At 40.4% G+C, this 25,718-nt stretch overlaps 1 protein-coding gene across 1 annotated transcript in view; it reads left to right on the top strand.

The window, feature by feature from the left end:
* Nucleotides 1-12,995: 12,995 nt before the first annotated feature.
* OLA1 (Obg like ATPase 1) overlaps nt 12,996-25,718 on the top strand; it is a 178,654-nt gene continuing 165,931 nt past the window's right edge. Inside the window, exons 1-2 of the mRNA XM_034654754.1 lie at nt 12,996-13,177; nt 14,463-14,563. Of these exons, the coding sequence (XP_034510645.1) occupies nt 14,463-14,563 (101 nt within the window). The 5' untranslated portion in view covers nt 12,996-13,177. The remainder of the gene's footprint in view (nt 13,178-14,462; nt 14,564-25,718) is intronic.

The following is a 25,718-nucleotide window of genomic DNA, read 5'->3' as shown; positions in this document are numbered from 1 at the left end:
GATTTTCTCTGCTAGGCAAGAGAGCTTACAAGAATCTTAAGGGCATTTGTCCCACAGTACCTAACTCTGAATCCAAGGTGGAGGGAGTCTGTTTCACAGGTTTCTATTTTATTTCTTTAAAATATTTAATTAATTAATTTATTTGAGAGAGAGAGAGAAAGAGAGAGAATGAGCATGGAGAAGGGGCAAAGGGAGAGAGAGAGAGAGAGAGAGAGAGAGAAGCAGATTTATGCTGAGCAGGGAGCCCAGATGCGGGACTGTATCCCAGGATCCTGAGATCATGACCTGAGCTGAAGGCAGATGCTTAACCAACTGAGCCACCCAGGCACTCCGAGGGGGTCTGTTTCAAAGAGATTTGTAGGTGTGGCTTTTTATCTAATAGATTATAATTTGATACACAAGAGCCCACAAAGTTTTGTTTTGTTTTTGTTTTAAAGAATTATTTACTTATTTTAGAGAGGGAGAGAGTGTGTGAGCAGGGGTGGGTGGTGGGGGTGGGCAGAGAGAGGGAGAGAATCCTCAAGCAGACTCCCTGCTGAGCGTGGAGCCTGACCTGGGACTCAATTCCAGTACCCTGAGATCATGACCTAAGCCAAAATTAAGTCGGTCACAAAACTGACTCAGCCACCCAGGGACCTCAGCCCACAAAGTTTTTTTTTTTAAAAACCAAGTTATAGAAGCATAAATTGAAGGGACAGAGAGATAGGTTAATAATGAAAGCGACCTCTGAGCCTCCAACGTCCTCTGGGCAAGAAGCAAGCAGAGAAACCTCCTAAGCAGTAAATATGGGCCATTTGTCACAGAAAAGAGAGAATGACCCCTGGGGCAGAGCCAAGGGCCTGGACATTCTAAAAGAACTACTTGTAGCAAGCAGAACTAGGCCCTAATCAAGAAACATTTCTGATCTCCGAGTTGCAGTAAATGACAATGTGTGTTTGGCTGAATTTCAGAACTGCTGTGGTCTGATCACTGCTCTACACCTCTGACCCCCCACCCCTTCTAAATGGAGGTATCGTGCTCATCTTGTCCCTTATACCATTGTATTATTGGATGCATGTGGGGCAGATGATTTGTCTTTTTCATTTAAAGGTCTTTACAGCCGAGGTATTGCACCTGAAAGGCCACACCTGCAGCCACTTCAAGTACTCCTGGACCTTATTTAGCTGACAAGGTCCTGGACTTTGACCGGATGCCATAATAGTATGAGACTTTTAGGGGTTTTGAGAAGGGGTGAGTATATTTTGCACAGGGAAGGGATGTGAATTGTTATGGCTAGAGGGTGGTTTGTAGTAGCTAGTCTCCAAAGATTGTTTCCTCAAATACTTCACACTGTATATGCTCGCCACTCTTCAGATCAAGAGATGGGCTTATGTCCCTTTCTTTGAAGCCAGACTGGCTCTGACCAATAGAACGTGGACAAAATGACATTCTGGGTCTTGTGGACATAGACTCTCTAAGAGAACTGGCAGCTTCCTCTTCTTATTCCTGAAATGCTCCCTCTTTGAACCCAGCCATCATGCTGTGAGACACCCAGAGCTACAGGGAGAGGCCATGGAGAGGACTGAGTTGCCCTAATCGACAACCCCAGCTGGGTAACACCAAATGCCAGCCAAATGAGAGAGGCTATTTGGGATCTACTAGCAATCCCAGTGCCTACTAGATGCCACTTGAAGCAGAAAAACCAGAGGGGCATCTGGGCGGCTCAGTCAGTTAAGCATCTGACTCTTGATTTTGGCTCAGGTCATGATCTCAGAGTCATGAGATCGAGCCCTGCCTTGGGCTCTGTGCTTGGCGGGTGTGGAGTCTGCTTGAGATTCTCTCTCCCTCTTTCTGTGCCCCTCTCCTGCCCCTCCCCTTCTTTAAAAAAAAAAAAAAAGAATGTGTAATGGTCCCTTTTGCATGTCTTGGGGAAATATTTTATAATTAATAGGAAAACTTCAAGTTTAGGGGTGCCTGGGTGGCACAGCGGTTAAGCGTCTGCCTTCAGCTCAGGGCGTGATCCCCACGTTATGGGATCAAGCCCCACATCAGGCTCCTCCGCTATGAGCCTGCTTTTTCCTCTCCCACTCCCCCTGCTTGTGTTCCCTCTCTTGCCGGCTGTCTCTATCTCTGTTGAATAAATAAATAAAATCTTTAAAAAAAAAAAAGGAAAACTTCAAGTTTAACATAGAGAAAAACATGATTTGCAATTAAAAAAATACTCTTCTAGAAACCTTTATATTAGTAAGTACCAGGAAGGTCTTATTTTGCATACAATGCTAAGGTATAGATAGCCAAAGCCTTGCTTTATCATAGTCTTATTAAATAGACTTTCTTCTTTTAGTGTGTATTATTCAAATAAGATATATTTGTAGCTTATGTGATAATAAATTTCTATGATATTTCTATGGAAAAATATTTTTTTCTTGTTACTTACGGAGTTCTTTGGTTGGCTTAATCCTGTCAAACAACCTGACAAAGATTTATTCATTGCATCATGCTTTCTTTAAAGCTGATACTTGTGCCATAAATAAAAAATACAATAAAAGACAGTTACGTTTGATAGGTACAGCATTCCTGAGATTTTGATTTAAGAAAAATATTGTGGATTAGAACACTAACATTAAAAAAAAAAACTCCAAACAGCATGAAATATCTGCTTGAAAGCCCCATATCTAAGACAGAATCTGGGGTTAAAGAATAGTGACATTTCTATACTTTCCCAAGATAGCTCATTTCAATTTATTCACAAATGATTGGGTAGTTATATTTAGCTAACAATTCTATACAAAGGAGCCTCTTAGCACTTTCTTTAGCAGTATGGTTTTCTATAAATGTGAGCAATGGCTTTAGGCCAAATGGTTCCTTTCATTTGCTTCTTCTAGACTTTCACAATTTCATAATCTAGCTTTTCTTGGGGTTATTTTTTCTGGTTGGTAAGGACTTTACTACACTTTAATTGTGAACGGAAATACTGATGGAGACAGTGGTGAGAAAGAAGTCTAGCAGGCAGGAACGTCTCTTGAGATTCTTGTCTCTGTCTGCTGCCATGAGCCCCTTGCTCTGCCCTATTTACTGGTGTCTCTAAGTGAATTGTTGTCTAGTATTTCTCTGAGACTTGCTTGCTCCCCATCACATTTAACTTTGCTCAGTCTCTAAAAATTAGCAGAGGTGGTCCCCACTCCAGGAAACCCTCCAGTTAGGTTTGATTAGATTTCACTTTTAACTTCTTTAGCAAGAATATCTCATAAGGAATGTAATATAAGTTACATTGCATCCCCCCAGGAGGTTTATAACGTCTGGTTGTCCAGCTTTTAGTGATGCTAAATTGACAGGTGGCAACCGCTTAATGTTTACATTGTAAAGTGAACTATCAACTTTCTCCTAAATAGTTTTATTATCCATTGATGAGCACTGCCTAAACCACAAAGTAGTGGTTTTCAAATTCTATCATCCCTTTTACGTTTACTAACTTGATTTTTCTCTTCAATTAGGACTATTTAGTGATTCTAAAATACAGTTTATATGGGACAGGCAAGATAAATTCTCTTTTCTCTTCCATGAATTTCTGATTTTCGAAGGAAGGACACGTGCCTGTTTTTACTAAAATGTGTCTTACCCTGCACACCCACTTTCCTCCCACCCCTGCCCAAGTCATATGTTGAAGTCCTAACTCCTAGTATCTGTTTTTAGAGATATGGCCTTTAAAGAAGTACTTAAAGTAAAATGAGCTCATTAGGGTAGGCCCCAATCCAATATGACCCATGTACTTATAAGAAGAAATCTAGATACAGATATAAACAGAGGGAAGACCATGTGAAGACCCTGGGAGGAGGTGAGCAGCTGCAATCCAAGGAGAGAGGCCTCAGAAGAAATCAACCTTGATCCTGGATTTCTGACTTCCAGCATAGTGAGGAAATAAATCTGTTGTTTAAGCCACCCAATCTGATACTTTGTAATGGCCACCTGAGCAAACTAATGCAATGCCTGAGTTCTAACAGTGACCAGTGACTCGTGTATTTAATTAGTTTTCTTTCTCTCTTTCATATCATTATGGACTCATGGATTTTTTTTAAAGATTTTATTTATTTATTTATTGACAGTGCACAAGCAGGAAGAGCAGCAGGCAGAGGGAGAGGGAGAAGCAGGCCCCTCGCTGAGCAGGGAGCCTGATGCGGGGCTCGATTCCAGGACCCTGAGATCAAGGCAGATGCTTAACTGACTGAGCCACCCAGACGCCCCTGAACTCATGGATTTTATACATTCAATGTGTTTCAGTCAGTTGAAGTCATTTTTCCTTTCGGATGTTTAAATTGGTCCATATTTGGCCAGAGGAAGCCCCAGAGGAAGCTGATTTTTGTGTCATTTTGATATGACCCCAATATTCTTTGCTAACTTCCTTGCTTTCACATAGAAGACACCCCAGGCTCATTTTGTACATTTCTGTTTCAGACCTGGGATCAGCTAACCTAAATATGGTATAATCTGGGTGTTAGGCCTGTTCATTGCTACTGGGCTGTCATTTCTTCCAAGCTCTTTCAAGAGGTAAAAAATTATAGGACTTTTACTTTTTTTGTTTTTCTGTATGTTTCATCTCTTATGTGGAAAGTTTTGGACCCTAACACATTAACATAATTATCTGCTTTCTAATATCCATGAAATAGTTTCAAAAATGAAACCAATTTTTTTTAAAAAAACTAATCCTTAGGCTATTAAATGAAATTTAAAATTTGCCTTTCTTTTTGCCCTTAGGATTCATAGTCCTGGGAATAGAGTCAAAGTCTTGTGTTCTATAAAAATTTAAAATAGTTCTTTTGTGTGGTTCTATCACCAACTTGATAGACAGCTAAGTTCATTTGTTTTAGAATAGTAGTCTTGGTAGTCTGTCTGGCAGTGTCCTTTGTTTACTTTATAAGCATCATTAGAAAATGCTTTTCTTCAAGCTGTAATGAGAACTGAGGTTAAAAGATGGAAGAAATGAGAAGAAACACAGTTCTGGGACCTCATCTTCCTACTTACATGCATCATTTAATAGTTCACAGTGATTTCAAAGCCACACATCCAGGATTCCCTGAATAAACTGTTCCCTGACAAAACATCTTAATCATTGCTTCAATTTAGATAATCCTGATCATGTCATGAATACTGAAGCCTTAATGTTTCCAGGCTCTTGTTTGTCCTTGAATACCAAAGCCGCCTGATATGTTGAACATGCTCTATAACACACACACACGCCCGTTCTTTACCTATGCTGTTAGACGGGCTCATTTACCACGTGTACAACATCATCGGACTGTTGTGGGACAAACACATTTAAATAGAAAGGACGAGAACTCTGGAGTCAGATGGAATTGGTTTTATATCGCCTAACAGTTACTAACAATGAGGCTATAGTAAAATAACCTTTCAGGGACTTGACGTCCTTAGCTGTAAAAGAGGCATAATAATACATACTTACAGAGTTAGTGAAATAGGTCCCAAACGTCAAGTGGCTAACACGGTATCTGGCACACAATAGGGGTTTAATAACCATTTCATTCTCTCAACCTAAAAGCCCCTATATTATATATAAACAGAAGCAGTAAAAATCATTTGATCTTGAAGATGATTGTGAGTAGTGCTTCTTCCCTTGATACTTAGGTCATTTTAATCTAGCTCTACGTTAAAGGAGCCACAACCTAGCTATTACTTATTGCTTCAGCTGCCCAGGAAGTCAAAGCATTAAGCAGTCTTTTTAGTTCTGTTAATTTATATAAAGGCACAGAGTAAAATAAAAAAGTGGCTATCCTAATCGGAGGTTATCCTGTAGACCATGAGGATATCCCAAAGAAAGTTTCTAGAGGGCGATTCCTCAATAATTTTCCAGAGTCACACAAGAAACCTCCAAATTTCTTCCCCCTCTTTGGGAATCTTTTACTCCCCCTGTATTCTCATTCAGAGTAAAATGAAACCCAAGACTCTTAATTCTTTTTTTTTTTTTTTTTTAGATTTTGTTTATTTATTTATTTGACAGTGAGAGAGCGAGAGACTGAGAGAGAGAGAGAGTACAAGTAGGGAGAACAGCAGAGGGAGAGGGAGTGGGAGAAGCAGACTCTCTGCTGAGCAGGGAGCCTAATGTGGGACTTGATCCCAGGACCCCGGGATCATGACCTGAACCGAAGTCAGACGATTAACCGACTGAGCCACCCAGGTGCCCCAAGATTCTTAATTCTAATTCTAATTCTAAATTTCAACTTGGTAGTGAGACATCTGGTGGGAGCAATGCTTTTCTTAGGGTTGGTGCTCACTTTTTTTTCCTTGTTAAATAATCATCTTTGTCATTTGATAGCTAAAAAAAGGAAGAGAATGCTCTTCAGCAGATTTTTACTGCAGCAAAAAGTACTTCTCCTAAATCAACTTTCAAACTCTGTAGCAGCACCTTTGCTGCTCTCTACAGAGCACACGTTCCAAGAGACTTTAATGTGTATTATATGGGAAAGTACGCACACGTTTGATAATGCTGGGTTAAGGTGACTTAATAGGTCTCTTTACGCAGAACTTCTCAGAGCCTTAAATATGCTAATGTATATTATCAGTCTCCTGAAGGGGGATGTGGTGGGCAGCACTTCTTAAACTTCCGTGATGCTGAATCTCTTGTTCCACAGAGCTGCTTGGAGGATCGTTGTTCTACAGAACGCACGCCAGGAAACAATGCCTTATAGTTTAAAACTATAGGCAAGAGGAACATTGGATCACTGTGTCCCTAACATACATTAACCGTTTTTAGGACAGTGTAGGTTCTTTGCTTTGGCTACTGCGACCATTGCTTGGGTGTGAGAAATAGAAACACATTGCAAACCAATTTGAACAGAAAACCAAAGTTCTTGGTGGAACACAAGGTTATCTCATAGAGTCCAAGGTCAGAAAATATAAGGGCTTTAGGAGGATTACACCGGAACTAGAAAGTTGGAATTTGTGATTAAAGGACCACATGGCTGCTTACCCACCCCTTTTCCTGCCTGCCCTGTTTTCCTTTCCTTTCTTCCTTTTGAGGAGCTTTGTCTGTATCTGTCAAGAATGTGTCTGACATAGCCCTGATTCTGTGTTCTTCAAGCAGTCAATAGTATTTATTGCTATGTTCTAAGTCCAACCTCTTAAGAGAAAAAGAAACTTGATTGCCCAGCATGGGTCAGGTTTTCACCCAACCCTAGTCGGGTTGGCTGTGGCCAGATGGTTCATGTGCTATAGAGGGGAAGACTTAGGCCTATCCCTCTGTAGGGTGAGGAGAATGGATTTTTCTTAGAATGAGGGGCTGTGGGACAGTTGGTTAACCATCTGCCTTTGGGTTGGGTCCTGATCCTAGGGTCCTGGGATCGAGTCCCATGTTGGGCTCCCTGCTCAGCAGGCAGTCTGCTTCTCCCTCTCCCTCTGCCCCTCCCCCCATTTTGTGCAAGCTCTCTCTCTCAAATGAATAAATAAAATCTTTAAAAACCATTATTATAAGACTTATCTTAGAAAAAAGGGCAGCCTTGGTTGTAGTATTTCATATATCGATAATAGCAAATTGATTTAGAATGTCCTTCATAGAACCTACTTGTGAATCTGTTATGAACATTGTGTTAGGCATGATCACTCTTCATCAATATCCAATATTTTCTACTTTGGGGTTTAAGGATTCCCTACCCCTTGAAATTGGATGTGGCCATGTGCCTTAACTTGGCCAAGAAATGTCACTTCCATATGGAAGGATTTAGAGACTGAAGCAGCCTGAAAGTGCCAAGCCAACTCACAGACCGTTTGGTGCATCTCCAGCAGACTTAATGTAAGAGAAATATTTTTATGCTGTTAAACCTCTAATTTTGGAGTTGTCTGTTATCATATTACAATCTAGCCTATCCTCTAGGATATCCAAATATTCTTCGAAATGAACAACACAAGTTTCAAAACTGTAATGATGGTGAAATATTATGCTGAGCTGATGTTAGTTTGAGAGGCCTGAGTTTGGTAACCCAGGCCTATGTACAACATTCCCCAACTTCCAGTTCAACTGATGAAACCCTTACGATGTATTTTGGTAAGTAATCTCCCCTTTCCATGACTGGAACATTAAGTATCTTATAAAGGCTAATAAAAATATGGTTTTCATAAGCTCTCATTTTGTAAGACCATGCAGTAGTATTAGAAAACCATCAGTTTTGTTCAGTGTTTTCTTAGTGAACTAGGTGTGCCAACATTTATTAGTTATGTACATTACATCAGGTGACCACCAAAGTCTCTGACTTCTTTCAGATTTATCATATTGTGCTCAAACTGTTACCTTGAAAAAGTAGTCCAGCAAGTGTAGTGGACGTAACTCACATCCTTTTATTATACAACCCTGATTTTGCTCAGATACCTATTTATATCACACATAGCCATGTGCCTGAGGAAGTTGATCTCCCCCTAACCCCCGGGGGGGCTGAATGGTCTAAGGGTAACCCCAACTCCCCTGCCAGTGTTTGGCTGAAGTATAGGCATGAAACCCAATTTTGCCCAGTGAACGAAGAAGTCTGCTGGAGGGTTTCTGAGACATGTTTCCTTTTTTTCTAATGCAAGGCTGTTAGAAGAGGTGATTTCTTCCCTGCCACCATTCCCAAACACATTTCTGGATGTGTTGTCTGGAACTGCTATAGCTGTCTTCCTGGTTAGCCTGAGGATGACGACAGAGGAGGCTCGGAGAAGGTGGCCTCGGTATGGAAAGAACCAGGATCCTTGAAACCAGTATCGAGCTACAGAATCTATTCATCCTGAAGGTCTCCCTGGACTTTGTTACGTAGGATAAATTTTCACCGAATCAGAATTTCTGTAACTTGCAACTAAAAGCAATCCTAGGGCGGCACCTGGGTGGCTCAGTCAGTTGTGTGTCTGCCTTTGGCTTGGGTCATGATCCCAGGGTCCTGGGATTGAGACCAGCATCAGGATCCCTGCTCAGCGGGGAGCCTGCTTCTCCCTCTGCTGCTCCTCCTGCTCGTGTTCTCTCTGTGTCAAATAAATATATAAAATCTTTAAAAAAAAAAATCCTAGGTAAGACATTAATAATGTGTTCACTTTTCTAGATTGCCATATGGCTTTTTATGTTGCTGCTGGGAAAATAGTATGCAAAATTTTCTTTTAGAGATTAGATGACAAAACTCTAGTAGTTTCTGGGATGATAACTGGACTCTTTATTTTAAAGTTTTATTTATTTAAGTAATCTCTACACCCAACATGGGCCTTGAACTCACAACCCTGAGATCAAGAGTCACACGTCCTTCTGACTGAGCCACCCCTGGACTGTTTAATCAGTTAGCATTCTTTTAATTATTTATTTTTTTGAGAGAGAGAGAAAGAGAGAGAGAGCTTAAGCATTCGAGGTGGGGGGAGAGAGAGAATCTCAAGCAGGCTCCACGCCCTGAGATCATGACCTGAGCCGAAACCAAGAGTCAGACACTTAACTGACTGAGCCACCCAGGCACTCCAATCAGTCAGCAATACTATGGGCAATTGTAGAATAGAGAACAGTTCTTTAAATATAAGTTTTGTCCACATATAACTTATGGTGTAGTTTCAAAAATCAAAATCATGCTCTGTTAAGAGAGAATAAAAATTGAAAATCTGCTTCTTTGCTGATGCCTCACAGTGTCTGTGTATTGCTCTTAATGGAATAGGGAAAAGGGATGATTAAGGACTGCCTGGTACATAATATCAGAAGTCCAGAAAGTAAGTGAAAATGAAAGTGGTTTATTTCAAATCTTCAAATTGTAATCAAAGTACTCAGGCATCCTATCGATTTTTACCATGTTCTTATTTAGTTATTTGTTTTTTTGCTTGTTTATCTAAACAGATTGCAAGCTTCTTGGGGGCAAAGACCATATTTATTTTGTTCTTTACTGCTTCAAAGCCTAGAGCAGTGGCCTGGAGTGGTACTCAAGAAAATAATTTCATATGAGGGGCGCCTGGGTGGCTCAGTCGTTAAGCGCCTGCCTTCAGCTCAGGGCGTGATCCTGGTGTCCTGGGATTGAACCCCACATCAGGCTCCCTGCTCCACTGGAAGCCTGCTTCTTCCTCTCCCACTCCCCCTGCNCTCTCTTAAAAAAAAAAAAAAAAAAAGGGTTCATAAAAAAAAATTATGAACAACAATAAAAAGTGAAGAAAAGGATATCTAAATATATGGCGACTGTTTTCTGGATGCGGGATATATGATAGCTTAATGTAGAGAGAAAAAAATGTGATACAGGTAACAGAAAAAAATGCTATTTCGTAACTCTATACAGGATACTTTAAAAAGGTGAGATATAATTGACATATAACTAAGTTTAAGGTGTACAAAGGGTTGATTTGATACACAAATACATTGTAATATGATTACCACTATAGCTAGCTAACATCTCCATCACCTCACACAATTATTTCTTTTTTGTGATGAGAACATTAAAGATCTAGTCTTTTAGTAACTTTCAAGTATATAATACAGTATTGTTAACTATAATCACAAGGCTGTGCATTAGATCCCCAGAACTTATATTTTAACTGCAAGTTTGTACCCTTTGACCAAAACCTCCCTAATTCTCCCTTCCCCCCAGGTACTTTTTTCTTTTTTCTTTTTTGCAAGTGGTTCCCTTCCCCTGTAAAGTTATTATCCTGTTTGTCTCACTAAGTCTTCATTGATCATGTAGAATAGTAGATATCCTGCTAAGATCTTCTCTGAGAACTGCCTGCTGTAGTAGTAAAGGTCATTCATAGGGATGTTTCTACTATGTGACCCCTACCTACTTGGCTAAGGCTGATTGGCCCTTGCTACAACTTTATCTAAACTGGGCCACTCAGATCCCGTTTCCTGTGAATATGAATTGACTCCCGGTGACTGTGAGTTGGAGATGGAGTTCCGTTATCAGGTAACTTAGCAAGCAGCAGCCACTTGGCCTCTCCTGAAACTCTGCCCAGCTCAGTGAGATCAGTGTGACATGCTTTGTCAAGGCACTTTAAAGTTGGTCAAAAGTGCAAGTAAGAAAGATGTAACTGCAAATAGAGAAACAGGTAATTGACTCAAGGACTTGATAGTGTGAATTGAAGTGAACGGGTAGATTTGAGCAATATTGAGAATGAAGAAGTAGCTATATTTGGCCAAAAGACAGTGATAAGTTGAAGATGATTCTACTTCTCTACGACTGGGGAACATTTTCAATTAGCATTGGAGTGGCTGGTTGCTGGACAAAGCAGGCTCTCTGGGATTCTTCAGCTTTTTAAGTAATGGTTCCGATCTGTTTCCAGAAGCAGCAGTGTGAAAAGCAGCTATAGAACCTCACTACTAAAACAGCAGTAAATCATTAGGAATTACTTTGTTAGGACGAGTCATATTGATGGTGGGTACAAAATGTGGCCTAGTTGGCATCCCTCTGTTTCATAGAGTGTACCCAGACACCTGTTTTATAAATGCATCATTCTGTTAACAAGGGAGCTAGATTGAGAGAATATAAATAATGCATATTAATGAATGATATTAAAAAATAAAATCAGGGTGTCTGTGTCTTTGAGAATCCCAAATTTACAGAAAAAGCTTTTTATCCTGCCTCAGTAGTTCACTCTCATAGGGCTAAGAAAAACCTTAATGCAATTTTATTATAAATAATGGCTCAGTTGTTGCTTATAAGGAATCATTAGAAAAAATTTTGCTGAGAGGGAACGGATCTTTCAGTTAGATTGAGGTCTGAAATCAGGCTTCTGCCATTTACTAGTTGTATGACTAATCCAAATTACATTGCCTTCTGATATTGTTCCATCATCTCTAAAATGGGGATAGCAACCAATTCATATTTTTTCTTTATTATGAACTAGTCTTTGTTTCATTTTGTATTTTTAAATAATTTCTACACCCAACATGGGGCTCACAACCCTGAGATCAAGAGTCACATGCTCTACTAACTGAGCCAGCCAGGTGCCCCATGAACTAGACTCCCTGAAAGAAGCTTCTAGGGTTACAGTTTTTGGAAAAGTATTACATTCTTGCAACACATACTTGGAAGTTTACAGAAAGAATTCCTTCTACAGATGGAGCTCATGGTGTAGTTAGGTGTGGGTGAGATGGGATGAAATCCTAATATGAACACTACCCTTTATTACTACTTATGAGCTTTTCCTGTTGTGCCGGTACTGTTGCTGCAAGCTTTACACATATCTCATTTTATCCTCACAATAACCTCCTAAGGTAAGTCTCAATAGTCTCATTTTTATCCAAGAGGAAATTGAAGCCTAGAGAGGTACTTTGTCCAGGGTCACAAAAGTGGAATCCAGATGGGAACATATGTTTCCCAAATTCCAAAGGCCCTTGCTCATAACCATCCAGAGGAAAAGGAGGTGGGGGAGGGGAAGCTGGCTCTATTAAACGTATTATGAGATCCAGTGCCTGTAAAACCCTTGAACCATAAGGTGATGAAGGAATCGTTAGAACGTAAGCTTCCCTTGCCCCGCCCCCCCATATTTTTTTCCTTTAAGAAAGTTTATTTAACAGCATTTGGATTGGCTGAAGAAAGTTACAGGAAAAGGATGGCGGGCCGGTGTCCTTGTCCCCGAGGACTGGGTTACCAGCCAGGAGGTCCGCAGGATTGCCGCGGCTGTTCGCCAGACCTGAGGCTACCCGTCTCGGGACGGCGGTCAGGCGGAGGGTACTTTGAGATCCCGCGGGTGATCTGTGGGGCTGCGGGCCCACGAGAGAGCGCGTGCAGCAACGCTGGCTGCGCTCCGGGAGGGAAGCGGAGACCCGGTGCGGAGAAGCACCACGTGCTGACGGGGCGGAAGACGCGCGCTCCCGGGGCTAGCGCAGGGGGTAAGGGGCAGCTGTGTGTGTGAGTTGGGAAAGCACTCAGACTGGCTCAGGCTCAGGCTCAGACTCCCCCTCCCGTGCGCTCCGGTGCCGCCTGACTCCTCCCACCCTGCTCCCGCCTCCTGGCCGGTCGGACCAATGGGCGGGGCGGGCGGGAGCGAGGGGCGGGGCGGGGCGCGCGGTCTGCGCGCAGGTGCCGCCCGGCGCCCGGCCCGCCCGTTCCGCCGCCGCCACCACCGCCGTCGCCGCCGCCGTCGTGCGTGCTGCTCGGCGGAGGGGCCGGGCCTGTGCTTTCTCCTCCTTCTTCCCCGCCTCCCGTTGCCGGCAGGACCCGTCTCCCGCTGCCGCTGGGACCCCGTGTCATCGCCCGCCCCGAGCACGGTGAGTCCCTTCGGGAGCCCACGGGCGCGCTCCCCGCCTCGTCTTCGGCGCCCCAGCCCGTGGCCCTGAGGCCAGTGTGAGGCCAGGGCCAGGTGGCCGGGATGGGCGAGGGCAGCGGGCGGCGTGGGGTGTGTGGATGAATGAGGCGCTCTTGGACTAGGCCGCGCGTCCTGAGAGCGGCCCACGCCTCACCCCGGCACTCTCTGGGGGAAGTCTTCTGCAGAGGCCGGGACGACCAGTGGCCCAGTCCACGGGTGGAGATGTTGGGTGGATGCCCGCTTTGGCAGGGCTGCCGGGCACCCGTCGGTGGGAGGCCAGAGGACAGGAGAGGCTCACACATGCTTCGGAGGCCTGGGCTTTGGCTGGGAACAGGTGTGAGTTAAGACCCCGAGAAGGGAGATCCCTGGCCATAGGGGTCAGGGATCAAGAAGCTGGAATATCACTTTATGAGCGGGGCCTCAGCTGGCTGCTGGAGGTTCAGCAGGCGCTAGAAGACAGGGACAGTTTTAGTTCCCAGTTTATAAAACATGAGGTTAGCAGTCCCCGTGAGTTCAGCTTGCAGTAGTGAAGTGGGATTAATGCTGCACGGAGGGACTTGGAGCCAGATTAGCAGGGACTGGGAAGTTTCAATTTGGCAATAAAAAGAGTTAGTGGATTCATTTACGACCAGAAATAACTGGAGGTAGATTCTGGAGGTTGCTTATGAGCACCATTGAGTCGTACCTACAGTGCCAAAGGTGGAGGAGACTTGGTCGGAGAGACCCTGATACTCGTGTGTGTTCATCCGTGTGAAAATGGTGCTTGTGGGGAAAACGGGAAATAACGGGTTCCAGCTAAGAGGAATGGTCTGGGGGGAGGTGAGTTGGTTGCTGATAGTACTGGAATGGATACTCTTTGACCCTCCTATCTGTGCTCCTGTTTCTGAATGCCTTCGTTCTTGTAACCATGTATCAGATTAAGAAAGAGTTTTGTGAACAGTATGGATGGAAGATTGGCAGCTAAATTTTAAGTTTATTTTTGATTTATGGTGCCACATATTTTTAGATTAATCTTTCCAGGACTTCTTAGGAGTGACTGCCTTGACAGCTATCAGAATCAGAGCTATTCATAGAACTTTGCACATCTTTGTTTGAAAAGTGGATTTAGCTCCGTGTTGGTTTTGGATTGGTATATACAGTGTGTTTTATTCTTAATTTGTTACTCAGTAATATATTTTGTGTGATGAAATGTGCTTTTGGTTAAATGTATGTTTTATTTTGTTTATATGTATGTTTTGACATTTCAGATGCCCCCCAAAAAGGGAGGTGATGCAATTAAACCACCCCCAATCATTGGAAGATTTGGAACCTCCTTGAAAATTGGTATTGTTGGATTGCCAAATGTTGGGTAGGTGAATGTTGGGCTTTTCTCTTTTTCATCTTGTAAATATTTTGGGTCTTGTAGGAAAAGGAACTCATGTGGTAATTACAACTTAAATTGAAGAAAAGAAGGTAGGAAGCTGGAATATTAATGTTGCAAAACAAGGTTGTCATTTGAGTGTATTTTATTTTTGGTTTTCTACGCAGATACTGTGTTGAAACTTGAATTACTTCTTTTTGTTTTGCTAAACTAGAGGAAGAAGCAATTTGAATTGAAACATTAAGTTGAACCAGATCAGCTCTGTTTGCTTAAGACACTATTGGGAGACACTCAGTATAGAATTTAAGTGGAATCGAAGTAGTTTAAATTTGATTTTTATGCTCGCTGGCTATGTAGGGTACCTACCTAGGCTGGCTGTAGTAGATACTTTAGGAATTAGTTCTAAAAGCCCCAGTACAAAGTTGATTAGATTCTTGGGAGATCAGGGATCAGATGGCTTAATTTTTACTGGAGAAGGAAGTAACAGTTTTGAGTTTAATATTGGAAGTTGCTAGATAAAAGGGTATATATTATAAAGTGGCTAAATCTGAAAGTTACCAGAGCAAAACTTTGAGTTTTGTAATGTTTAAAATTAAAATGAATCATTTATTTGCAAATAAGGCAGTGGTAGGAAATACATGTAGAGTTTAGTATATAACCCATGCATGTGCAATTTGAATGTTTAGTCTGCCTTTTTCATTATTTGTCCTTCTATTTTAATACCTTTTACTGACCTTAAAATATAAAATGTCTCAAAAGTGATTAGGGTGTACTAATGGTAACAGATCCAATATGGATTTATTAAGGTGAAGGAATACATTTTGTCATGTGCTTTAGGCTTTTCAATTGGTGGCAAGTAGGATAACCATGTTTTTTCATGTGTTTCTTGGAGTCCCTGTCCTAGAGATTTTTTGGTGAATGAGGCATAGGATGGCCAAGTATGGCAGTTCTTAAATTCTTGTGATGTAAAACATGAGCAAGTGTGCTGTCCTAATTTCAGTCTTTCCTAGAGCTGGAGAGGTTTGCATTTTGAAGGGGTTTCCTGCTGTGATATAGGCTGCTTGCAAAGTAAGACTAAATAGAGAGTGGAAATGTAAGCAAAACAAATAATTAAGCAAAGTACTGTAGGGTGTTGTCAATAAAATTGAAAGCAAGATATGATCATTATGGTGTGAGCTTTATTTCACTAGTAAGATAGTTTGTAGATATTAACATCTCTTATTTTTAAAATCACTGCAGTCAATGCAGCCTGACTTTAAATGGGACTACTTTATTTTATTTTATTTTATTTTTTTTTTTAAGATTTTATTTATTTATTTGACAGAGATAGAGACAGCCAGCGAGAGAGGGAACACAAGCAGGGGGAGTGGGAGAGGAAGAAGCAGGCTCATAGCACAGGAGCCTGATGTGGGGCTCGATCCCATAACGCCGGGATCACACCCTGAGCCGAAGGCAGACGCCTAACCGCTGTGCCACCCAGGCGCCCCTTAATGGGACTACTTTAAACTGAGACAATTTAAGAAGTGTTTCTTATATGAACATTTTAGCCATAGAACATAATGTAATTAATATATATGAAAATAACCTGAAAATATATTATCCAGTATAAATGTGCTCTTTATGCTTTTAAATTAAATACCCATCCTACTATCATCCCCCCTTCCAGTGTTATTGAGGTATACTTTACAAATAGTAAAATTTTCTCATTTTAGTAATGTTCAGTTTGATTTTTGGCAATTGTTTGTGAATACTCCTTTTTGTAGAGTGATCTTACATTACATAACTGTATCAGATAGGGTTCTTGGTAAGATACACAAGTTCTGGCTGTTTTAAACAGGAAAAAGAGAATTATTAGAAGGATAGAATTGAAGGACAACCTGAACAGCAGACCTCAGAAAGGACAGGAATGCCGGTAAGGGTGATAGAGATGGGTCCTTACGGAGCTCAGCCGTATGAACTGAGTGTTTCTCGTCTCCTGCTGCCTCTCCAGTGATTCACATTACTGTATGATGGACATGTCTACCTCTGGATAGGTCTACAAGAGATAGATTGGGTATGGGGGTGGTTCTTTAAAAGATGGCCTGCTGATCAAAAATAAGGACATTTGGTACAGAAACCATCTAAAGAATGTCTTGTTTTGTAGAGAACTGGACAAATAAGATTTTCTTTTTAACATATATTAGGCCTGATTACTGAAAAATGTAAAGGTAATGTTTATGGCTAATAATAGCTGATATTTATCAAACACTTACTATATGACAGTTACTATTCTGAGTGCTTTATATGTATTTAATTTAATCAGTCTTTTAACCCCCCCCCACCAATTAGAATTTAAATTTCTTGAAGGCAAGGATTGTATTGTTTTTCTTTATTGTTATATTTCTAGCACTTAGAATTTTTAAAAAAGATTTATTTATTTATTTGAGAGAGAGAAAGAATGCCAGCGGGAAGACAGGCAGAGGGAGAGAGAATCCTCAAACAGACTGTCTGCTGAGTGCAGAGCCCGATGCAGGGCTTGATTCCAGGACCTTGAGATCATGACCTGAGCCAAAATCAAGAGTCAGATGCTTAACCCAGGTGCCCCTTACACTTAGAATTTATTAGGCGCTCAGGAATTATTTATGAATGGGATAGTTTTTTCCTCCTTGATGTAGTGTATAGGCTTAATGATAAGGACACATGTTTTAATGGCTGCTTTCAATGTAGTAGAAACAATACGAAACCCATGATTATGCAAGAATATGAAGATTTGGTTTCTAGATTTGTTTTGCTTTTTTTTTTTTTTTTTTTTTAAGATTTTATGTATTTATTTGAGAGAGAGAAAGCTAGAGAGATCACAGAGGGAAGAGGAGAAGCAGATTTGCCGTTGACTGAGCAGAGAGCCCACTGCGAGGCTTGTTCCCAAGGCCCTGAGTTCATGACCTGAGCTGAAGGCAGCCACTTAACTGAGCCACCCAGGCACCCCTACTTTTTTTTTTTTTTAAACCTCAGGGACCCCTTATAAATTAGCTCCTCTTGGATCAGTGTATTATTGTGGCTGTGAAGCTTGGCGGCTTTTGGAAGAAACTTCCTTTTTTTTTTTTTTTTAAAGATTTATTTATTTATTTTAGAGATTGAGGGAGAGAGAGAGAGAGTGCAAGGAAATGAGTAGGGGCAGAGGGAGAGGGAGAAAGAGAATCAGAGCAAACTCCCTGTTGAGTGTGGAGCCCATCTCGGGACTTGATCCCAGGACCCCAAAATCATGACCTAACTGGAAATCAAGAGTAAGATGCTTAACTGACTGAGCCATCCAGGTACCCCAGAAACTACCTTTTTTTTTTTTTAAGATTTTTTTTTTTATTATAGTTTTAGATTCACAGAATTAAGGGGAAGGCAGAGAGATTTTTTTTAATTTCTTTTTTTTAATTTAAATTCAATTAGCCAACGTATAGTACATCATGAGTTTCAGATGTAGCATTCAATAATTCATTAGTTGCATATAACACCCAGTCCTCATCACATCACATGCCTTCCTTAATGCCCATCATCCAGTTACCCCATCCCCCCACCAGAGAGATTTCTTTTATATGCCCTGCCCTCACACATGGACAGCCTTCCCCCATTATCAACGTTCTCCCACCGGAGTGTTACATTTGTTGCAGTTGAACTTGCATTGACACATCATTATCAGCCAAAGTCCATAGAGTACAATCTTGTCATTGTACCTTCCATGGGTTTAGACAAATGCATATTGACATGTATCTCCCATTATAGTATGATACAGAGTAATTTCACACTGCCCTAAAAATGCTCTGTGCTTTGCCTATTGACCCACCCTTCCCCAACCATTAATCTTTCCACTATCTCCATAATTTTGCCTTTTCCAGCATGTCATATAGTTGGAATCTTACAGTAATGTAGCCTTTTCAGATTGGCTTCTTTCCCTTAGTTATATGCATTGAAATTACCCCATGTTTTTTCATGGCTTAAATAGCTTATTTCTTTTTAGTGCTGAATAATATTCCATTTCTGAATATGCTATAGTTTATCCATTCACCAACTGAAGGATATTTTGATTGCTTCCAAGTTTTGGCAGTTATGAATAAAACTGCTACAAACATCCATGTGCAGGTTTTTGTGTGGACATAAGTTTTCAGCTCCTTTGGGTAAATACCAAGGAGCACAGTTGCTGAATTATATGGTAAGAGTATGTTTAGTTTTATAAGAAACTTCTGAAGTGGTTGTATCATTTTGCATTTTCACCAGTGGTGAATGAGAGTTTCTGTTGCTCCACATCGTCACCACCATTTGGTGGTGTCAGTATTATGGATTTTGGCCATTCTAATAGGTGTGTAGTGGTATCCCATTATTATTTTAATTTGCATTTCCCTGATGACGTATAATGTGAAGCATCTTTCATATTTGCCATCTGTATCTTCTTGGTGAGGTATTTATTAAAATGTTTGGTCCGTTTTTAAAAACCAGGTTTTTTTTTTTTTTTTTTTTTTTTTTAAGATTTTTACTTACTTATTTGACAGAGAGAGAGACAGCCAGCGAGAGAGGGAACACAAGCAGGGAGAGTGGGAGAGGAAGAAGCAGGCTCCCAGCGGAAGAGCCCAACATGGGGCTCGATCCCAGAACTCCAGGGTCATGCCCTGAGCCGAAGGCAGATGCCTAGTGACTGAGCCACCCAGGCACCCCTGTTTTGTTTTTTTAAGATTTTATTTATTTATTTGAGAGAGAGATGGTGAGAGGGCAGGGGTAAGAGGGAGAAGCAGACTCCTCGCAGAAGAGGGATCCCCATATGGGGCTCAATCCCCAGACCCTGCGATCATGACCTGAGCTGAAAGCAGACGCTTAACTGACTGAGCCACCCAGGCATCCCTGTTTGCTTTCTTATTGTGGAGTTTTAAGAGTTCTTTGAATATTTTAGATAATGGTTCTTTATCAGATGTGTCTTTTGCAAATATTTCCTCCCAGTCTGTGGCTTGTCTTCTCATTTTCTTGACATTGTCTTTCACAGAGCAGAAGTTTTTAATTTCAGGGGCACCTGATTGGCTCAGTCGGTTAAGCATCTGCCTTCGGCTTGGTCATGATGTTGGGTACTGGAATCCAGCCCTGCGTCTGGCTCCGTGCTGAGCGGGTAGTCTGCTTGTCTCTCTCCCTCTGCCCCTCCTCTTACTCATGCTCGTTCTCTCTCTCAAATAAATGAATAAAATCTTTTTTTTTTTTTAAAGATTTTATTTATTTATTTGACAGAGACAGAGACAGCCAGCGAGAGAGGGAACACAGCAGGGGGAGTGGGAGAGGAAGAAGCAGGCTCATAGCAGAGGAGCCTGATGTGGGGCTCGATCCCATAACGCCAGGATCACGCCCTGAGCCAAAGGCAGACGCTCGACCGCTGTGCCACCCAGGTGCCCCATGAATAAAATCTTTTAAAAGAAGTTTTTAATTTCAGTCAAGTCCAGTTTTTCTATTAATCGCTCATACCTTTGGTATTGTATCTGCAAAGTCATCACCATACCCGAAGTCATCTAGATTTTCTTCTATCTTTTAGAAGTTATGTAGTTTAGCCTTTTATGTTTAAGTCTGTGATCCATTTTCACTTAATTTTTGTGAAGGGTGTAAGGTTTGTATCTAGATTTTTTTCTGTTTTTGTTTTTTGCATGTGGATGTTCAGTTCTAGCACTGTTTCTTGAAAAGGTTGATTTTGTTCCGTTGTAATTGCCTTTGTTTGAGAAACTGTATTTTGATATTCCAGATTTTACTCTGTGATGGGATAGCTCTTCTGGGTGCTCTCACTAAATGAGATGGGTTTGTCTAATGTTTTCTTCTGATAAATTCAGGTTATGCATTTTAGGGTATAGAAGTGACGTGTACTTCTTAGTACGTCATATCAGGAAGCACGTGATGTTGATTCGTCCCATTACTAGTGATATTATCTTTGAGCAGTTGTCTGAGGAGGTGTCTGACAAATTTCTTCCTGAAAGGGTTACTATATTTCCCATTGCAATTAACAAATATCTTGTGGGAGGTACTTTGAAGTTCTGTAAGTAGTATTTTCTTGTATGTTTGCCCCTAATTTTGGCATGTATTAATGATTTTTGCTTGAAATAGTTATTATGGTGTTTACCAAAAGGTGATTTTAAAGTTTCCATTGTTCCTTTTACATTTATAGTAGGAACAATTTATAGACGGAATAATAGAAATTCTGTTGGCTAGAATTCTGTTGTAAAGAAGAGCTCCGAAGGGTGCCTGGGTGGCTCAGTCAGTTGGGTATCTGACTTCAGCTCAAGTCATGATCCTGGGTCCTGGGATCGAGCCTCACTTCCCTGCTCAGTGGGGAGTCTGCTTCTCCCTCTCCCTTTGCTGCTCCCTCTGCTTGTGCTCTCCCTGTTAAATAAATAAAATCTTTAAAAAAAAAAAGGAAAAAAAAAAGAAAGTTCCCCATTTTTCATGTATTTGATTAGAATTTGTTTATATCAAGATTGGATTCTTAGTTTATTCTGTTGGTTATAATCTCTTACTAATATTACTTATTTTGTTGTTCAGATTGCCCATATTTGGCCATCAGGAGCCTTCCTATTTACTCATATTCCTTTTGGTATGTTCTCTATATTATGAGTACGTACTTTCTGCTCTTTTGTACCACAGTATGTTCCAGGCTATTTGTACTTTCTCTGCTCTAGCCTTGAAATACACAGAATTTTGTGTATACATAGGTTTTCATCTCTCTAGTATACTTAGGAGTGAAATTTCTGGCTTGTATGGTGACCCTATGTTTAACTATTTGAGGAACTGCATAACTGTTTTCCAAAGTGACCATACCATTTTATATTCCCACCAGCAATATATGTGAGTTCCAGTTGCTCCACATTCCCACCAATACTTGTTACTATCTTTTTTATTATAGCCAAGGTGTGAAGTATATCTCATTGTGGTTTTGAATTGCCTTTCCTTGATGCCTACTAATGTTGAGTATCTTTTTATGTGGTTATTATACATTCATTGAAAAATTTTTTTCACTAGGGAGAATTCCATGGACAGTTTTCCTTTTAGCATTTTGAAGTTATCTTCCATTTTCTTCTAGCTTTCCAATGAGAAAACTATTGTCATTCTTAATCTTGGTTTTTCTGTGCATAATGTCTTGTTTTTTCCTTTAGTTGCTTTTAAAATTTTCTCTACTACTGGGTATTTAGCAATTTGATTATCGTGTGCTTTGGCATGGTTTTTCTTATGCCTCTTTTGCTTGGTGTTTGTTGAGATTTTAGGTTTGTGAGTTTATGATATTCATTAAATTTGTAAACTATTTGGCCATTATTTCTTCAAATGCTCCCGTCCCACCTCCCCCTTCCTCTCCTTTTGGGACTCTTATTTTAAGTTTGTTAGTTATCTAGATAGTATTCCACTGAGGCTCTGGGTTTTTTTTCCTCCAGTCTTTTCTTTTTTTCCCCCACTATGCTTCATTTGATAGTTTCTGTTGCTCTGTCTTCACGTTCATTGATCTTTTTTTCTGCAGTGTCTAATCTGCAGCTAATCATATTCAGTGTGTTTTTCAATTTCATTTTATTTCAAATGTTGTATTTTTCTTACAGTAGTTCTGTCTGCATAGTTTTCATATCTTTCATTTCACTCCTCATTGTCTTCATATTTCCTTTTATGCCCTTCAGAAAATTCTAAAAAGATTTATAACATTTACTTTAGGGTCTTATCTGCTAATTCTGTTATCTCTATCATTACCTGATTTGTTTGTATTTATTGGCTTTTATACTGATTTTGGCCTATATTTACGTGCTTCTTTGCATGCCTTGTAGTTTTTATGGGATTCTGGACATTGGATTTTATGTTGAGTGCTGTAATTTATTGTATTCCTTTAAAAAGTGTTGGATTTCATTCTGGCATTTAGTTATTTGTGTATCATTTTGATTATTTTGAGGTTTCCTATTCTGTTTTCTTATGATGAATTCATAATAGTTTTGGCTCTGATGTTACTTTAGCCCTCCTGTAAGGTTTGACTCTTTTGAGGACTGTACCCAAGTTCCCTTATATTGTATTATCTCTCTTCTCTGACTGGTAGGGTTGTGAACTATTCCAAGCTCTGTGTGAGCCTAAGAATTGTTCACTCTGTTGCTTTTGAGTGTTTTTTTCCCCCTGGCCTTTTAGAGACTGAATTTACTCATGTACAAATCATGACTTAGCTGTAGTCTTGAGGATACCTTTTGCTGATCTCCAGAGCCCTCCCTCTGTCCAGCTTCTTCCTTTCCATTACACTGCCCTGTAAATTCTACCTGGTTTGGCCTCCTCAAACTCTCATCTCCATCTCTGTAACTTGGCATGACTGCCGGGTTCTGTTGGTTCTCCCTCCCTGTGCTATGGCTTTGAAATCACTTTTAGGCAGTCAGCTGGGGCATTTGTAGAGCTTAGTTCATTTGTTGTTCTCGTAGGGAACACAGGGCTGTGCTACATACTGTCCTCTGTCTGGAAGCTGTTATTTCATATGTTTTGTCTAGTTTTATAGCTCTTTATGGCAGGAGGGCAGTCCCGTAGTAGAAGGGAAAGCAAAACTCCCCAGTACTATTTTAAATGAACTTCATTTTTATTGTATGCTTGTCAGCATTCCAGTTTGCCTGCTCTTTCATGGAAATTTGTGATTTGGGAATTATTTACTTTCTCTTTTTAACGTGTTTTGAATAATCTTTTGGATGACAGGTCTGCTCTCCTTTTCAGTCTTTCCTGTTATTATTTCAGCAGTAATTGTGTCCCTTAAAAGTATTTGATAGATGGCTTTTTCTTAAATCTTTTAATTTTCAGTGTTTTTTCTTTATTCAGAATTCTGATCTCTATTGTTGTGTTACCGCATAATTTCAGATAGATTTGTTTTTTGCTCATTTATGTATTTACTATTAACTGTAGACTTTATTTGGCTTTCACCAGGTTTCCCCACTAATGTCTTTTTTTTCTAGTACAAATCTTTTAAAGGTCATGGAAAATTTTATTTATTTTTGAAATGTATGGATGTAGGTATTTTATATAGTGTCTCTCAATTAAAATTTGATGTTTTTTCATGCTATGAACTTTTAAAAAATTATGGTAAGAAACACAATATAAAAGTTACCCTTTAAACATTCTTAAGTGTACAATTCAGTAGTATTAACTGTATTAACATTGTTAGGTAACACATCTCTCAAACTTTTTCATCCTGCAGATCTGGAACTCTCTACCCATTGAACAATTTCCCATTTCTCTCTCTCCCTAGCCCCTGTCAAACACCATTCTCCTTTCTGTTTACATGATTTTGACTCCTGTCAATATCTCATATAAGTGGAATCATACAGTATTTGTCCTTTTGTGATTGGCTTATTTCACTCAGTACTGAGCATGGAGACAACGGCCTCAAAGTTTATCTGTTTGGGCAAATGTTCCCAGGGTGAAAGTGGTCAGATCACTTCTTTGAGACTTTTTTCCGTTTCCAGATTTCTAGAAGTCCTTCAAACAGATGTTTTCTGTATTCTGCATTTACATGGCTTTTCTAGTTCTGGGTAAGAGGTCTAGTCTGCTGCAAGTGTGCATCTCACCCAGAAACAGAATTTCTGCCCTCTCCCAATTGACTTGTTGAAGAAATCTGGTTGTTCGTCTTATAGAATTTTCCAAAGTCTGAATTTTGTTGATTGCTTCTCTGTGGTGTCATTTAATATTGTCTTCTTTCCTCTGTATTTCCTATAAAGTGGCAGTAATATCCAAAGGCTTGTTTAGATTAGTAGCAGATAATTTTTGATCAAATAATTTTTATCTTAATACTTGAAAGATGTTGTATATACTTCTTTTCTTCTGTTAGGAGGCACTATGTTTTTTATGTTTTTCTTTTTCTTTTTCTTTTTGCAGTATTAACTGTCATTGGTGATCATTACTCAGATCCATTCATTTTTTAGGGATAGCAAAATGGTAGTATTTAAGTTTCTTATTCTTTCCTCATTTATTGGCTGGAATATGTCCATAAGATAATCTCCTCTTTTTTTTTTTTAAGATTTTTTTTTTTTTTTTTTTTGACAGAGATAGAGACAGCCAACGAGAGAGGGAACACAAGCAGGGGGAGTGGGAGAGGAAGAAGCAGGCTTATAGTGGAGGAGCCTGATGCGGGGCTCGATCCCATAATGCTAGGATCACGCCCTGAGCCGAAGGCAGACGCCCAACCGCTGTGCCACCCAGGCGCCCCAAGATAATCTCCTCTTAATCAATTCTTTGTTACTCTAAAAGTACAGTTCATATAGGAAATAAGTGCTTTACTTAATCTTTAAAAGAATCAGTCACCCTAGCATCCTTAAAAGGTGGCCAGAGAGGGCTTCTTTTGGTTTTGTTTTATTGAGGATTATTGACAACTCATAGAAATAAAGTTATTTGATTTGTTACAGTTATCATAGCTGTTCTTATTGATGCTCAGATTGATCTATTTTTTGGCTATTCAGGTTGGCTTCAGAGTCCTTTTGATAAGACTTTATGGTCTATAATAACTCCCTCTTTTCTGTGGGAAAAATTGAGACTTAGCTTGTATATTTCTGGTCCCAGACCTGGAACTAGCCATTTCTCCAAGAAGTCCTGGTTATTTGTTTTTTATTCATTTATGAGAGAGACAGAAAGCGATAATGAGAGAGAGCATGAGCGGGAGGCAGGGAGAGGAAGAGGGAGAAGCAGGCTCCCTGCTGAGCAGGAGCCTGATGTGGGACTTGATCCCAGAACTCTGAGATCATGACCTGAGCCCAAGGCAGATGCTTAACTGACTGAGCCACCCAAGCACCCATTCCTGGTTATTTTTAATGGACACGGTATTTAAAGATCATAATCTGAATGTGAGTTCTCTTTAAAAAATTATCTGCCTTATTTTTTTTTAAAGATTTTATTTATTTATTTGTCAGAGAGAGAGAGAGCGAGCGAGGGGCAGAGGGCCTTTTTTTTTTTTTTAAAGATTTTATTTATTTATTTGTCAGAGAGAGAGAGAGCGAGCGAGGGGCAGAGGCAGAGGGAGAGGGAGGCTCCCCACTGAACAAGAAGCCCAGTGCAGGACTCGATCCCAGGATCCTGGGATAAGCTGAAGGCAGATGCTTAACTCACTGAGCCATCCAGGTGTCCCTATCTGCCTTATTATATGTGTTAATTTTAAAAATTGTAT

This window comes from Ailuropoda melanoleuca, chromosome 2 (assembly GCF_002007445.2).
Source record: "Ailuropoda melanoleuca isolate Jingjing chromosome 2, ASM200744v2, whole genome shotgun sequence".
Taxonomy (NCBI): domain Eukaryota; kingdom Metazoa; phylum Chordata; class Mammalia; order Carnivora; family Ursidae; genus Ailuropoda; species Ailuropoda melanoleuca.
Note: the sequence above shows the minus strand (reverse complement) of the source record. Positions and strands in the feature narration are given on the sequence as shown.